Raw genomic sequence first — 15,781 nt, 5'->3', positions numbered from 1 at the left:
ATATAAGAGGGAAGTACAACTCCCATTGGAAAAAAAAAAAAAAAAAAGTTCAAAACCATTCATCTGCAGATTTCTCTCTTTTCAACCCTCTCGCTACGTTTCCCCACAAGGATTTGGTGTTTACTGAGCGTGTGTGGCGTGTCCACCGAGAACCTCTCTGTACAGCGCCGGCTTCGTTTCCTCGTCGGTTTTCGATTGAATAGACGCCCCGCGGCACGTTCCCGACAGTGCTGAGGGCTTCGCGTTTTCGGCGCTCAGAAGTATCAACTTTGAACAAATTTTCAATAATTGCTAAGCGACTTGGAGAGCCACGACCAGCGCGTCCCCTGAGCTTCTTTTCAGCGCTACGAGCTTAAAAAAAAAAAAAAAACAAAGAAAGGAGGTTCCAGGCGGACACAGACGCTTAGTCCCTAGAAACAGACTTAAAACTACCGTGGGTGCACTTGTTGGTTATTTTAGTCTAGGCAAACCTAGTTGTTGCCGCTTTGACAGTGAAATTCATGGGGTTTTAATCTGCTGGAGGGGAACTTAAGATGCAGCGTGTAACTGCAGCATGATAGAAAAAGAAAACGTCTAAGGTAATAGATTATTTTCACTAACGTAGCTTTTTCTTTGTGTGAATCGGTGCCTGTGATATGTGTGTGTTTTGTGTTGTGTGTGTGTGTGTGTGTGTGTGTGTATGGGGAGGGTCAGCCAGTCTTGTTGAGTCTGGGGCATCCATCTGCTCTCATACTGCTGGCTAAGATGCTAGACGAGGTCAGACTGGCCTGACATGATGACAGACTGTTCTGTAGTAGCTGGTGTGGCAGGCAGGCCCGTCTGTCTGTCTGTCTGTCTGTCTGTCTGTAGCGCTGCTTCTCCTCAGCACAGCAACATTCAGAGGTCGTCCCCATCTGACAGCCGCCGGCCTCCCTGGAACATACACACACACACACATCAACACAGCTCATGTATTACTTACGCACACAAACACACACCAACAGTGATATGCAAACAGAGACAGGCACAGTCCAGTTACCGCAAGCTAAAATGAAAACCACTCAAACCCATTAAGCTGAAAGCAGGTTCCACAAATAAATTTCCCATTCATTTCTCTCATAGGGAATTTGATTATCTGCCATAACATTTTAACAGTGTAAGGTAGACCTACCATGAACTATAAGACTGTGAAACAACTTTATGTTATCAAGTGATTTGATGTTAACTGCGGTGTTAAGAAATGCTGTTTTACTCCTGCATTCCTTGTGAAATACTACACTACCCACAAGCTTTATTGTGCTCCCACCAATCGGACAGGTCGCTGTTACCATAGAAACGTTACCAGCTACAAAGTTACACGTGGTTTGAAGCCAGACCAAAGCAAAGTAATGTTAGTCTTTTCTTTTTTTGTTTCTTAGGAAAGAGAAGAGAGCGCATAGGAGAGAAAGTCATTACAAATCATAAATCACTAGTATTTCATTACACGGCTTTGTATATATTATATATATAATAATATAATATTCAATTCTGATTGCTCGATGAAGCATTCTGAGGTCTGTTATTTCTGATTAACACACCGCTGTTTCAACTCTAATCAAATCACTCCACAGTCAATAAGATTAGTTGAATTTCTAATCAAATTACCGGGCAACACCTTGTGGCAAAAAGACATTACTCCGACACTCGGCTAAGCAATTAAAAAACCATTAAAGCATTAAAAAAAATGGGAGAATTCTCCAATTTTATAATTCCAATTTGAATTTGATTGATTGGCGGTTAGAGGCTGAATGGTAATTTTAACAAACGTTGCTATGGTTACAGTTCTGCTACAGTGTAGCCCTTTGATGCTAGCTACAGGTGTTTCTATGGTTGCAGTCCTGCTGAACTATTTTTTTGGCGGAGGCTTGTAAATCAGTTTATCTTGTAATAAAATCATTTTAAATCAATATTTTGTGCCAAATGATTAATGGGAAGCAGCCATGAAATAAGCAGGATAATGTACAGTATCATTGTTTAAATGAGGGAAAAGGAATCAATAACATCAGTTGAAACGCTGTATGAGATGAGCGTTTCATTCCTATTCATTTAAAAAACCGGAGGGAAAATGTCAGGAGGGAAATCTCCTGCAGCAACCCAAGCAGGTTTCAGCTCTGTTGTTACTGTTAGCAGCCACTCACCATGCTTTCTGAGTAGTCTGCTGTCATGGTGACCTGCTTCTCCTCCGGGGGCGGGGTCAAGACGGAGCCGTCTGTACGCCTGTTCTGATTGGTGAGCTGCAGCCACATGTCGTACATCTGCTGCATGTCTCTCACTGTGGAGGAACGAGGGGAAGAGAGAGAGAGAGAGGGAGAGAGAGAGAGAGAGAGAGGGAGAGGGAGAGAGAGAGAGAGAGAGAGAGGGAGGGAAGGGGAAGACGAGCTCAATGACCTTCAGTTCGAGAGTTACATTCAGCTGAACAACAACAGCAATCAATGGAGAGATAGAGAGACAGAGAGAGAGAGACAGATGGATACAGATAAAGACAGACAGATAAATAAAAAGACAGACAGATAGACAGACAGATAGATAATACACCACTTTTCCTTGTATGATTTTGAAATCCAATAACACATATCTCTATAGACAGTGATTCTAGGAAAGGTCAACGAGGGGAATTTCTGCAACGTGTGTAAACGTTATATATCGATGTGGCTGGTGGACGCAGGAGCTTACAGCTGTTGTTCTTCATGTATGTCCAGACGTCCCTCTCCTCCAGACTGTGGGCGAACGAGCAGTTCCCAATATAGTGGCACTTCTTCTGCTTCATCACATGGACGCACATCTGGGTGAGACGAAGCCCACAGACACGGGTTACATTACACAGTGCAAAAATGTTTCTGTTCACTGTTCTTGTAACACCAAAACATCATTTTCTTGGTGACTTAAAAGGGCAATAAGTAACATTTTTCACAATATATCTGTAGGGGGTTGATAGAGTTATTGATCAGTACCAATAACTCAATGATTACTTAACCAGGCCCTGAGATTTTTGGCTTTCAAAACTCACTTTCCATTTCATCTGTTTCATAAGCCCTGATGAAGATCTTGTGACCGAAACGTTGGCAATTATTTCCACATAAAGTGAAGTAGCAACAACACCAGCGTGCTCGAGTCATTTTTTATGATTTAATGATGCATTTATACTCCAAGAATATGGAATACATGTAGGAGTGCGGACCGTTTCGTAAGTGATGATTAAGTAACAAACTCTCATATGATCTGAAAGACGGCTCCGGGTCAACCAGTGGGGAATGCTGTTACTCAATAGGAAAACACTCTGAAGAATCAGACAACAGAGCTTATAGGGGTGGAGAGGGTTACCACAACACCTGCCATTAAGAGGGGGGGGGGGGGGGGGTGGAGAGATGGAGGGGAAGACAAGGATAGATGGAGTGGAAGGGAAGGAGAGAGAGAGGGGAAGGGGAGGAGAGAGGGGAAGGGGAGGAGAGAGGGGAAGGGGAGGAGAGAGGGGAAGGGGAGGAGAGAGGGGAAGGGGAGGAGAGAGGGAAGAGAAGGAGAGAGGGAAAATAAGACAAGGACAGATGGAGTGGAAGGGAAGGAGAGAGAGAGAGGGGAAGGGGAGGAGAGCGGAAGGGGAGGAGAGAGGGAAGAGAAGGAAAGAGAAGATAAGACAAGGACAGATGGAGGGGAAGGAGAAGAAGAGAGAGGGGAAGGGGAGGAGAGAGGGAAGAGAAGGAGAGAGGGAAGATAACACAAGGACAGATGGAGGGGAAGGAGAAGGAGAGAGAGAGGGGAAGGGGAGGAGAGAGGGAAGAGAAGGAGAGAGGGAAGATAAGACAAGGACAGATGGAGGGGAAGGAGAAGGAGAGATGGACGGGAAGGGGAGGAGAGAGCGAGGGAAAGGGGAGGAGAGAAGGAAGAGAAGGAGAGAGGGGAAGACAAGGAGTGATGGAGTGAAGGAGAAGGAGAGAGGGAAGAGGAGGAACTCACATCATATTGCTGTGGGTAGGTGCGGGAGAAGGGCAGAGGCCGAACGACGACCCATTTCTTCTTCTCAAATGATTTTACCAGCAGGACCCGTCGCTCCTTAGTCCAGCTGGAGAGAGAGCAAACATAAGTTCAGACAAACTTCAGGTTATTTCAGGTAACTTTGATGTTGAGATGCAGACCTGAACATAATAAATATATCAGCTATCACGGTTCAGGCATTTTGATAAAATAAACAAGGACACTGCAGTCTCATGAAAGGAGGCCAATACCAGCCCAGTTTCATATCCTGTGTCCAGCTACAAGTCAGATCTTTTTTCCTCAAGTCTGAAGAGTCTGGAATCTGATCTTTTCAGATCAGATTTAAACCACATTTGTATGTGGGTTTGAAATGTGATTCAAATCGCATCTCTGACCACTCAGATCAGATTTCAAGTGTTTTTCCCCATCGCATATTTGATGTTCCACATTGCAACAAGAAGAGCAGACAACGACAAACATGGAGGAGAGCCAGGAGGAGAATAGCGGTGCCTGGACAGATGATGAGGTTTCATGCCTCCGCTCACGAATACTTTCTGCACCACGACTAAAAAATGCCTGATAAAAACAGTAAGTAACGGCCAAACTTTCATGTTGCTAGCTTGTTGCAGCACCCGGAGTTGTTGGACAGAAAATGCGCACTTGGGCTACGTGTGCACGCCTGTGTCGTTACTATAGACACCAAGCTTGTAATGACAGTAAACGATTACACTGTCTAAACACACAAATCCGATCTAGTCACTTACAAATGTGCAAAGTCAGCCTTGAAAAACAAACCCAACTTGCCTGCTGTCTGAACACAGTGAAAGTCAATATTTTGGCATTGTGGCAACTTTACTGCATCATATTGCTTTGACCTGTGGGAAAACACTGCTGGTGGTGTGTGTGTATGTGTGTGTGTGTGTGTGTGTGTGTGTGTGTGTGCGTGCGTGTGTGTGACCAGTCTCACCTGTGCCGTGCTTTGGCGGTGCAGTACTTGAGGTTCTTGTCTGGCTCGTTCACCTGTCCGTCTCTCCAGCACTGGCCGCACACAAACTTCATCTTCAGGTTGAGACCCCGCCCCCTCCCCGCCGCCGCTCCCACCCCTCCCATCCCCCCCACCGAGCTCACTCCGCCCCCCCCAATGCCGTCTCCCCCTACTCCTCCTCCCCCTCCTCCACCGCCTCCCCCCATCCCCCCTACTCCTCCTGCGGTGACGCTGCTGCTCTGGTGGGGGATGTGCATAGGCTGAAACAGAGAGAGAGAGAAACATCGATCCAAATAGAGGAGTCAATTTTCACTTGCTCCATTTTGCCATAGTGCAGTAAAAACAAATTAATGAGGGCAACTGTATATCTAGACAGTGCTATTTAGGGTGAGGCTGTATATAGAAAACCCAGCCTGGATGCTAGAGGAAAGGGAGGTGGGTGAGACCAACTGTGATATTGGGGTTATCAAGATATTTGGCCATCAGCAGTGACAGCCCAGCATCACAAATTAACTGAAGGCAAACTGCAGTCTGGACTGATGCTCATATTCAGCTACTTCTTCATGTGTTCTTAACTGGTATGAACACCAGAGAAGAAGAGAGCATACAAGTCCAGCATGCTTAGATAAAGTTACAGGGACTGAAATCAGATTTGATGGGGTGGGTTGACGGGTTACCAAAGCTCTGTCCAATAAATGAGCTACTTGTGAGTCATGTGACTTTTGTTTACAAGCTCTGGTTTGCTTGTAATTGGTCAGTGTGAACCTAAATGAACCAAATACAAAAATGCAACAAACTGAACTTTTCCACTATGGTTCAAACCCAAGAAAACAACCTGTAGGTGCGATCGCACCTTTTACCCTCAACATCTCACCCAATAATCTATCTGTAATTGCATTCTGTGATGTACCAAGTCATTTTATTCTCTTCAGACTGTCTGGATGCCCTGCCCTCCCAGTGTCCTTTGCTGTCTCACCTTCTGCTGTTTCTGGGCGTTCTGCTCCAGCCTGTGCCAGTGTCTCTTGGACTCCTGTACCATCTCTTCATGGGTGATACCTGCGGGAACATCAGGAGCTCAGAGTAGAATTGCACGAAAATGCCTTCAATGATAATCGAAATTACTTTGCTGGATACTGTGATCCCAATTATTAGTCACCATAATTAGTCTCAATCATGTGGGGGACAAAATTATTTCACTGCACTTCTCTATCATCTTGAATATTTTCAAATATAGCATACATACTAAATGTGATTTTTAAATATTGCCAATATGCCAGTATTCTACAACTGTGGAAAGTAAAACTGTGTTTAAGATTAAGCAAAATTAATTGTGCAGCCCCAGTTAAGAGAAATTTAAATTGCACCATGTGGGTTAAATAAAGCTCTATTGATTTGACTGAAAGGGGAAGGGAAACAGGTCAGAGAGACACAAATTTTTTTTAACAAAACAGCTGAGACAACTGTCATATAAGAGTGTGTTTGTGTGCGTGTGTGTGTGTGTGTGTTGTACCCACCGGTGTCTTGCTGCAGCACCCAGCACTTGAGCTCTATGACGGAGTGGGCGAAGGAGCAGCTGTCTTCGCGCTGGCAGCCGTAGCGAACCTCATGGCGACACACGTCGAACTGGCAGAGGGGGTGCAGGGGACGCACCTTACTGTAGCGCACGTTGGCCGACCTCACCACGTGCACCAGGCACCTGCAGCGGGCAGAGGTAGGAATTGGTAACAGCTTTATCGATGTTGATTCCTTATAGGGTCAATAAGTTAGGTTTGTACTGCCTTATAGCTCAAAATGACTCATTTTATCGGTGTTTTTATCCCTTGGCTTCTGTGTTTTCTCACTGTGTATATAAATGTAACCGCTCATTTGGGCAAAGATGTTTTCCTGTGTTCATTTTCCTCAGACTCAGACTCTAGACTCACTTGTTGTCGTCGAACGGGTGTCGAGCCGTGAGGTTCGAACACACGGCTAGGTTTTCTTTGCTGCGTTTGCTGATGATGCGAGGCTTACTGTCAAAACATTCCTGTGGAGAGAGGAGGAAATGGTGATCGATTTGGTTGGAACACTTCGGAACACTTTGGTTGCAACTTGCTACTGGTTCTGATTCTTGTTCTGATGTCGTTGTTTGTTGAAAGAAAGCACATTTCATTCTGCAATAGCAATTATAGATGCCATCTGCTTTGTTTAATAGAATCAGATTATATTCAATTGATTTTCTCAATAAAAACACTGTTAAATAGATTGAATGTTACATTATCATTTTCAACATTTTAGAGCTTTTCTAAACCTTAAAATGGACAAATACTAAATAATAAATCAGGTGTCATTTTTGTATATCAATCCAAATGGCACAGATATTTTAAACGTGTATGAGCAGAATACTAAACTCTTCGCATGTTTCTATGTCGATGAGTAGTAACCACTAAAAATATGCCTAGAAAATAAAAGTTTTGTACATTTTGTAGTTTAATAGGTTGGCATTATGATATGGAGAATTAGCTAACAAGGTGAAAAAGTCATTTTTCCATTTAATTGTGACTTTAACAAACAGGTTTGCCACAAATTGCTTACAGTGAACAAAGGCAGTTGTGTTTTGAGTTAGTACAGTTGGCACATGTGAATGTACTTCTATTCGCTCTCACCTCACAGAGGAACATGAACATGCCCATGTGCAGCTGCAGCAGCCTGGTGACGCTGAGCGCCCGCCGCTCGGTGCTGCCCAGCGGGTCGAACAGCAGCTCCCGGCTCAGCGCGCCCTTCCTCTCCTGGGTCCACACGTCGATCTCCTCCTGGCAGTAAGCGAACGTACAGTTCTCCCCGTACTGGCACTCCTGCCGCTCCTGCACCTCTGTGGGACCAGAGAGGAGGGAGAGGAGCGGTTTAGATGAGGGAGAATAACAAGGGGAAGAGGAATAAAGATAGTAGTAGTAGATATTAGGAGGAAGGAACAAAAAAATAGGACTCAATTGTATTCAATGAGGCACAAAACTACCTTTTTAGGGACTAGTGTGGTTAATTTTTGTCAAAATGTTGTAAAATTTTCTTAATTATGGATCTGCCTCCTTCCATTGTCCGTCACACATCAGATTTCAGGCACCGCTGATTGGATTTTGACCAAACTTGAGAAAATGATCCACCTTACCACTGCACTACAGCTTTTTCAAAAGAACACCGTTACAGTCACAGGTCAAAACAGGGTCACATATTTATTACTGATTAGCCATGAGGGGGACTGCATGATTCATGGGAGATGTTGTTCCCTTGTTTTAGAACAGACAGACCTCCAAATGATGGTTGCTGGCCCGACAAAGGGGCTGGAGGAGTAGACAAACTTACCAGCCTCCGGCAAAATTTACCATCATTTGACCAGTGTTTATTTCTCACTCTAAATATATGTCCAGCCATTTCACTCCAAATGCAAACACACCTTTACAGAGTACGAACGCCCCCAGGAAGTTGTTTCGTGCGGGCCGGGGCCGGACCCTCTTCCAGTTGGGGTCGTCTGTGTTTTTGAGGCGGCACAGCAGCACGTCTCTCTTGCAGCGATGAGCCGCCTCCGGCTGATACTGGTAGTCCATCACTCGCGGACCTGGGAGCAAGAGGAGACAGAGAGGTTTGGTTACACTGCTGGAGGAGCAATAAGTAAAGATTTAACACGCCCTATAGCAGTGGTTCTCAACGTGGGGTATGGGGACCACCAGTGGTCCTTGAGGAAGTTCCAGGGGGTCCCCGGTAAAAAGATGAATTGTTAAACTTCACCATTATTTCATTTACAAGAAGTTAACACAATTAGAGAATGTAGGAGAATGACTGTTTTGATCATAGTTTCTCTGTTATCTCTCTACCTACAATACAGATAGTCATGGAATTCTGGACAAAATCATATCTAACAATAATCTAAAAATAATCTCAGATTTGGGTTTGAGTGACAGAATCTCATCAAATGGGGGTCCATGGCCCTAATGTGGACTAAATTATGGGTCCTCGATATGAAAAAGGTTGAGAATCACTGCCCTATAGCACAAAATGACCAGAATCTATCTGCAGGGCCCGAAACAGTTAGTCAATTAATCGATCAACAGAAAATTCACTGATTGTAGTTTTCATGTCATTTATCAAGTAAAAATACCAAACATTTGCTGCTTCACAAATGACTGAATGATTGAATGAATGCTTCACTATGATTTGCTACTTTTCTCTGTTTCATATCATATAAAATTAATACTTTGGGGTTGTATTAGCTGCTGGTCAGAGTGAGTAAGACATTTGAAGACATCACTTTGGGTTCTACAAACTTGTGATAGGCATTTGTCATCATTCTTGACATTTTATAGACTAAATGATTAATCGGAACATTTGGCATTTTGCAGCTGACATAACAGTGCACAGTTGGTGTACGGAAGGAGGAAACGTCGCTGAAACCTCCCACAGTGAACATTTTGAAAAAGGGTGGACAAATAAAGCTGGCCAAAAGCTAGCAATGTTAAAAAAAAAAATCTAACCGTGCATTGAGAGAGAGAGAGAAGAGAACAAAACCCCACTGAAAACAATATCATGATTTATCAAGAGGATCAGGACAGGACAAAACAGCGACTACAGGAGGGGAAGCGGCTCGGATGTCGGCCATGTGAACAAACCTATTCGGCTGTAACAGGCATGGCAAGCCTGACGAAACTCGTGTGTGGCTGCCAGAGGATTCCTGGAGAGCAGCGAGAGGTTGGTTCCTGCTGGACCGTTCTGAGGAAGAAGAGGATAAGGAGTTAGTATTTAGGTGTGCTTCACAAGAGATGATGGAAAGAATATAACTACTGTCTCTCTGTGTGTGTGTGTGTGTGTGTGTGTATACACTTTACTCACTGCATGTGTAGCGTTGTGGTTGCGCACCCCAGGAATGAAGCTGTGAGACACTCGTCCCCCTGGAGACCAAAGACACAAGGACACTGATGTCAGACAGTGTACCGCCTTGCTGCAATGATGCTGACACACACACAGTGATAATGCTGACTTTACACACACACACACACACACACACACACACACACACACACACAGAGACCCGCCCAATGTTGTCTGCTGCTGACACACTCAAGTTGAAGCCAGCTCCCTAGGAATTGTGTTCAGGGTAAGCAAGGGCAAGCTGAGAAAATACACTTGGTCAGGATGCTACAACATGGCAGCTGTGGCTGATTTAGTAACTTCATCCCCAATTGGAACAATGATCAATGTAGTAATAAGACTTTATCTTACAGATTCTAATAATCATCCATAATTAGATGTAATAATAACAATTGAAGTTAAACATTTTCAGTTACTTCCAATGCCTTTTGGAGTCACCAAAGTGAGGTAGCAAGGATTTTCCCCCCCTAAATCAGATAAAAAGACACACTGAGATGAAGATTTTCACCCATTTGCTCACCAGGCAGAGTGTATTCAGACAGAGAGTCCAGGCCGCCAGCGACGCCTCCAGCCCCGCCCACTCCCTTCCCCTCCCCGTCCCCAGCTCCTGGGGAGAAGCCTCCCAGAGCGTCCTGCGCCTGGGTGGAGCCCTGGTCCCTCTGGGCCAGCGAGGTGTACGGCTCCAGAGAGGCCATCTGGCTGACGGAGGAGCTGAAGAAGGCGGGGGGAAGCTGGGGAGACGGGGCCGGGAGGCTGGGGGAGTACGGCGGCCGGAGACCCACCGCTGTGTTGGGCAGGTTGGTGGGGATGGCACCCTGGACCGGACTCTGGACCAGGAGACAGAGAGAGGGAAGCGTCAGTCCAGACAGAGAGACAACCAATCCAACATACTTAAATCATCCACGTCAAAAAAAACAATACACTTTATCTCCTGTGTCTCTCCCTGTTTCCCTCTCTGCTTTCCAACTGTTTTACATGGATTGCCCACTCCCAAACATGATGAATAATGAAAACAACTGTAGCCCTTCTAGGTTTGCATGACTGGGCTGATCTCTCACCAGAAAACCGGAGTACCAAGAAACCACACATTTTGTTTAAGATCTCTAAAACGGAATGGGAGACTTAAAATCCTTTATTTAACTGCATTCAAGACAGTTTATGGCCTTCCTTGACTTTAGATAATATTAGCTAAAAGGAGAGTGTATCTTTAGAAAGGAATAATCTCATGTTTTCCATGGGCTTTAAACTCTTGGATGTTCCTTGTTCACAGAAAAAAAAAAGTGAAAATTGTACTATTTGATGTTTTGCCAAAATTGTATTTAGAAAAAAATGACGCATCTTAACTGGGAAAAGGAGAACACAGTCCGGTTGCTGCGTAGAAAGCCGACTTTACTGGAAGCAACCAATCATCTTACTTTTGGGGTAGGAGGAGGGCGGGGCCTCTAGTACTGCCAGCCAATCAGCTAGAAACACCACCAAAAGTGGACTTTAGCTCTTTAGGTGCGAGAGGGGCGCGAGGGAATAAATTACTCAAAATATTCATAAATTATTTTGAAAAAACTTCACAGACGCATTTCATAGTCTCAGGGTTATGACATAAAATTGTAGGAAAGTGAAAAATCCTCCACCTTTAAGACATTTTAAAACTGAATCTTTTCTCCCGCCCGTCTCTCCTCCGCTCACCTCGCTGACTTTCTTGGGGATGCAGTCCAGCAGGCTGTCCAGCTCGTCATTGATGACGCTGCTGCTGCATTCCTCGATGTGCTCCGACACGGGGACGGAGTAGGGCATGGGGGGCAGGCCCTGGCTGCTGGGGCTCTCCGACAGGTCGGCGCACGGCGTCACCACAGGGGTGGCGGGGTCGTCGCTGACGGGGATGGGCGTGGCCAGAGGAGCGGGGATACACTGGGCGCTGGACAGGTCCGCTGAGGAGGAGGGGGGGGGGGGGAGAGAGAAAAGGGGATGAACAGAGGGAACAGATGTGGATCTAGGTGGGAACGGAAATGTTGATTGTTTGCCGTACCTGGTCCAATGTCACTTAACGATTCAAGCCCATTAGAGGAAGTCTAAAGAAGAAAAGAACAAAAGAATCAGACTAATACCATCTCATCCAATACTTCAGTCAGAACAGAATCAATATACAGTATCATAATATGTCTCACGTATGCAAAATCACATAAAAAAATCGAATTAATGTTCATCCCACAAATGCTAATGTTTGGTGTGATGTCAAACAAAACGGAAATTTTCTAATTATATTCCTTAAATGTTTCAGAACTCATTTTGTCAGACTTTTTAAATAAAATTTGCTTGTTATCATAAGTTTAAACAACAGAATCGTGTGTCATATCTCAAAATCAGCATATCATCACAATATGATTCCACTGAAAGACAATAAACGATAATATTGAATTACTGCCCAGCCCTACCAGTATGTAGCTCTGCATGGTGAGAGCAGCACCAACCTCTCCTGTGGGTGGGGAAGTCTCCCCGTGACTCTCCCCTCCTGCGGCTGTGGACTCGGCCTGAGGGCTGATGTAGGCCTTACGCACCTTCAGGCCCAGTTTGGTGGCCAAATCCTGGGCCAGGTCGCTCACCTGCCTATCCTGGAGGAGGGATTAGAAAAACAAGAGGTGTCATTAACCAGGGTGCAACTAGGTTTAAGGATAATTTACTTTCAGGTGAAATATCATGAGGAACAGTAATATGTCCCTGACTTCACTGTAATGTTGTCCATGATTTTAATCACGCTTAATGAGTTTTTGAAGTCGTCTAAGAAATCAAATTAAGTCACTCAATTCAATATGTAAACATAACAAAAATAGCTAAATATTTCCAGTTTTTTTAACTCTGAAAAAAAAAACACTTCTTGAATTAACTGAACAGAAGATAAATTGACCCCAACCATGCTGCTAACGCTTGCTAAAAATAATCACGTACAGCTAGCAAAAAGTAATTCTCCTTATCCTTTCAAATGACGCAGCAGAATGTCTTTTGAATGGATATTTTTAGTGTAGATAACGTACGTGCGGTGCTGTGAGCAGACATCTGGTCCCACACTCGTAGGCCTCTCGGAGTCGTCCCAGCTCCCTCAGACAGAGCGCCTTGCGGTACAAAGCCCTGCGGCTGCCCTCCGACACACACAGCGCGCTGTCGCAGTCCTGAACGCCGCGCTCGTACTCCCTCTGAGACCCGGAGAGAAACAGGGGAAAAAAACAGTTACAGAGTGAGAGCAAGAAATGTGAGGATTAAGCATCAGAGACTGACAGTGTCAGGTTACACAGACAGACCAGTGATTTGGGCTCAACTGAAGCTGCTACAAGAGATCAATGTAATAAAGAAAAAACAGACTGCCAAGCCCATAATGCAGAATGAAACGTGTATTGCAAGACAGTGACTGATGTTTTGACTAAGCGGCTTCCTCAGAGTCGACCTTACTTCAGGTAGTCTTTATGAAGTGACCAGGTAAAATTACTTTGTTTACATATTGTCCTCTACTGCGAGCACCAAATCCCTCTTTTTTAAAAACGTGGTCAGAGCACGTTGGCCATATATCTGGGACATCTATATATCATTGTCAAACTGATGGTGAAGACCATCACTGAGAAGAAGAATCTTCTCAGTGATGGTCTCGTTTTTTAAGTCATTAATGTCTTACTGATGTTAAAATGCCACATGTAGCACCTTTAATCACTGCATGTGTTGTTTGAGACAGATGTTGGTTTCTGTTGGTTTAACTGTTTTAGTGAAGTTTTATACTCCACTGATCTGTGAACAGAATAAAAAACGCCACTCTCCAGTGTGTTTTCTACTTGTCCACACTAATGTGAACATCTGCATGTGACCCGGCGTCTTCTCCCTCACCATCTGGTAGTACGCAGCGGCCCTGTTGACGTAGAGGCTCTCCAGCAGCTCGGGGGGGATGACGAGTGCCTCGGCCTGGGCGTAGCGGGCCACGCTGATCCCCTCCCCGTAGTGCTGTGTCGCCTGACGCCAGTCCCCGTCTCGAAATACCGTGTTGCCCTCATCCAGCAAGTTACACACCAACTGGGTCAGGAATGCCTGAGGGGGGGAGAGGGTAGAGAGAGGGGAATGAGAGATAAAGCAGTGAAGAATGAGGGAGAGAGGGAGGGAAAGGGTAACAGACACAAAAATAATGGAGAGGGAATACGAGAGGGTCAGACAGGGACAGAAAGACAAGAGGAAGAAAGACAGGGGCAAGGAAACCAAGAGAGAAAAAGATTGAGGTCAAGATAAATCACAATGTTCCAGCTCAAATTCACAGCCAGTCCAGGAAGTAAGAGAAAAAACACATGCCAAGGATGATTATGTGCTACATTTTATCACAGCCAACTGTGTGAACAAACAAAAACAATATAGAGAAGAGTCATTAATTAAAAAGAAACCAAAATGTGTGATACCTCATAATTCTCTGGTTCGGGGAAAGGCAGTGAGGACCTATGGATAGAAATGAGACGGAGGCTGTCAGGGGTGTGTTCCTTATGTCACTGTGATTTGACAGGTTAACACATTTTTTGTAAAGAAAAAAAAGTAGATACTGCTTGTTTACTTACTGGATAAAGCCCATTGCTTTCTGAATCTCCTCTCTTCGTTTCTGTCTTTCAGGATCCATGGCCTGAGGGCAAAGAGAAAGTAAACTTCCAACACCTTCAAACAACTTTTGGCATAACAGCATAGACAATTCTGACAACTACGGTCGAAATATATGCACATAATATCTTGATAGATATGTATTTTAATAATTAGAATTATATCAATGTTTCCAAAGAGTGCCACTTTCAAGCTTGCAGTCATTCCTCCATTGCAACCAAGGCCTTCCGCTAAAACACGCTAAGCAATCCTCGGGCTTGCGTAAACAAACAGCGGGGAGACCAAGTAGAGCTAGCGGTGAAGTTGGCTAACAGTTAGCTAACATTACGTTCATCTTAAAATTACGCCGGGCGATACATTGCCAGACTTAGTAACTAGCGCTAGAAGAAAGGTTGACGAATAAACTCTAGAAATTGTCCGTGTGTACCTTCCAATTTTTCGATGCAACAATGTAAAAATGTTAGCTAACGTTAGCTAGTAATGAACGAGCTGACAGATAGCTTAGAGCCAGCTCCAACATAGCCAGCGATGCTAGTACCAAATGCTGTGGGATAACTGTGGACGAAGCCGTTACCTGGGTCCAGTTTACCTTGCCGGTAGTTAGGATTAGCTAACACCACCAGCTCGCTCAAGCTAAAGCTATTCACTGTGACTTGCTAGAAATAATGCAAAGATAGCTTACGAAGTTTGTTGCATTATTTTGTCACGTCAGTAGATTACCATAAATGACAGTTCAGCTGACAAGCATGTCTACATTGCACATGAAGCCAACATTAGCCAGGTAGCTAATTAACTAGCTACACCGCTTCAAGTCCCAGGTAATAGTCGGAGGCCCTTAGCAATACAACTCACCGAGTAGTTTGCTTTTTCAGATCAGATAGCTTCACGGATCGTTGGCGATAATGTTCGAAAAAATAACCAGCCAAATTTCAAACAATATCCGGGCGCATATTTGTGAGTTCACTGTCCCTATCATTGGTATGTGGACGGAGCATTAGCTTTTTTTTTTTTACCGCTACGATAGCTGGATACTGTTAACTGACTAACGTTAGCTAGCTACTACTAGCTAACTGTTTGGCTAGTGCAGCTTCTTTGGCAAAACTATCGCAACAAGTTTCTAGGAGATGCTTGGGCACAGGAGGGCGATAGAGGCCAGAATTATGTTGCCTTCATGTGCTGTCGGAAATATTGTAATGACGGCTTGAGCGCGCCCCAGGGAGCGGAGTAGCGAAGAACATGTAATCGTGTGAACTACTGACCTGTCAACTGTCACGCATTTTGTGCATACTTCTTGTTCTCTCG

The 15,781-nt window shown here is 44.6% G+C and overlaps 1 protein-coding gene across 1 annotated transcript; it reads right to left on the bottom strand.

The window, feature by feature from the left end:
- Window positions 1-876: 876 nt before the first annotated feature.
- zc3h7bb (zinc finger CCCH-type containing 7Bb) lies at window positions 877-15,512 on the bottom strand. Its single transcript, XM_071528214.1, has 21 exons — window positions 15,332-15,512; window positions 14,443-14,504; window positions 14,290-14,326; window positions 13,733-13,930; window positions 12,895-13,053; window positions 12,334-12,474; window positions 11,892-11,934; window positions 11,552-11,793; window positions 10,377-10,695; window positions 9,830-9,888; window positions 9,610-9,709; window positions 8,400-8,561; window positions 7,615-7,820; window positions 6,895-6,995; window positions 6,487-6,668; window positions 5,949-6,028; window positions 4,955-5,232; window positions 3,970-4,075; window positions 2,692-2,800; window positions 2,157-2,290; window positions 877-912 (listed from the first exon to the last, which is right to left on the bottom strand). Exons 2-21 carry the CDS (start codon window positions 14,499-14,501, stop codon window positions 877-879), a joined length of 2,751 nt encoding a protein of 916 aa, XP_071384315.1. The 5' UTR covers window positions 14,502-14,504; window positions 15,332-15,512.
- Between the last annotated feature and the right edge of the window lie 269 nt (window positions 15,513-15,781).

Source organism: Centroberyx affinis, unplaced genomic scaffold (genome assembly GCF_046629955.1).
Source record: "Centroberyx affinis isolate AG114_WGS23_722 - 3 ecotype Tasmania unplaced genomic scaffold, CSIRO-AGI_Caff_v1 ptg001636l_1, whole genome shotgun sequence".
In the NCBI taxonomy this organism is placed as follows: Eukaryota; Metazoa; Chordata; class Actinopteri; order Beryciformes; family Berycidae; genus Centroberyx; species Centroberyx affinis.
This window is presented reverse-complemented; position numbering and strand designations above follow the sequence as displayed.

Coding starts and splice junctions, on each gene's coding strand:
- zc3h7bb (XM_071528214.1), bottom strand. CDS start 14,501: ATGGATCCTGAAAGACAGAAACGAAGAGAGGAGATTCAGAAAGCAATG. Junction 9,889..10,376: donor TCTGCCTGGTGAGCAAATGG/GTGAAAATCTTC, acceptor TTTGGTCTCCAG/GGGGACGAGTGTCTCACAGC. Junction 9,710..9,829: donor ACCACAACGCTACACATGCA/GTGAGTAAAGTG, acceptor CTTCTTCCTCAG/AACGGTCCAGCAGGAACCAA.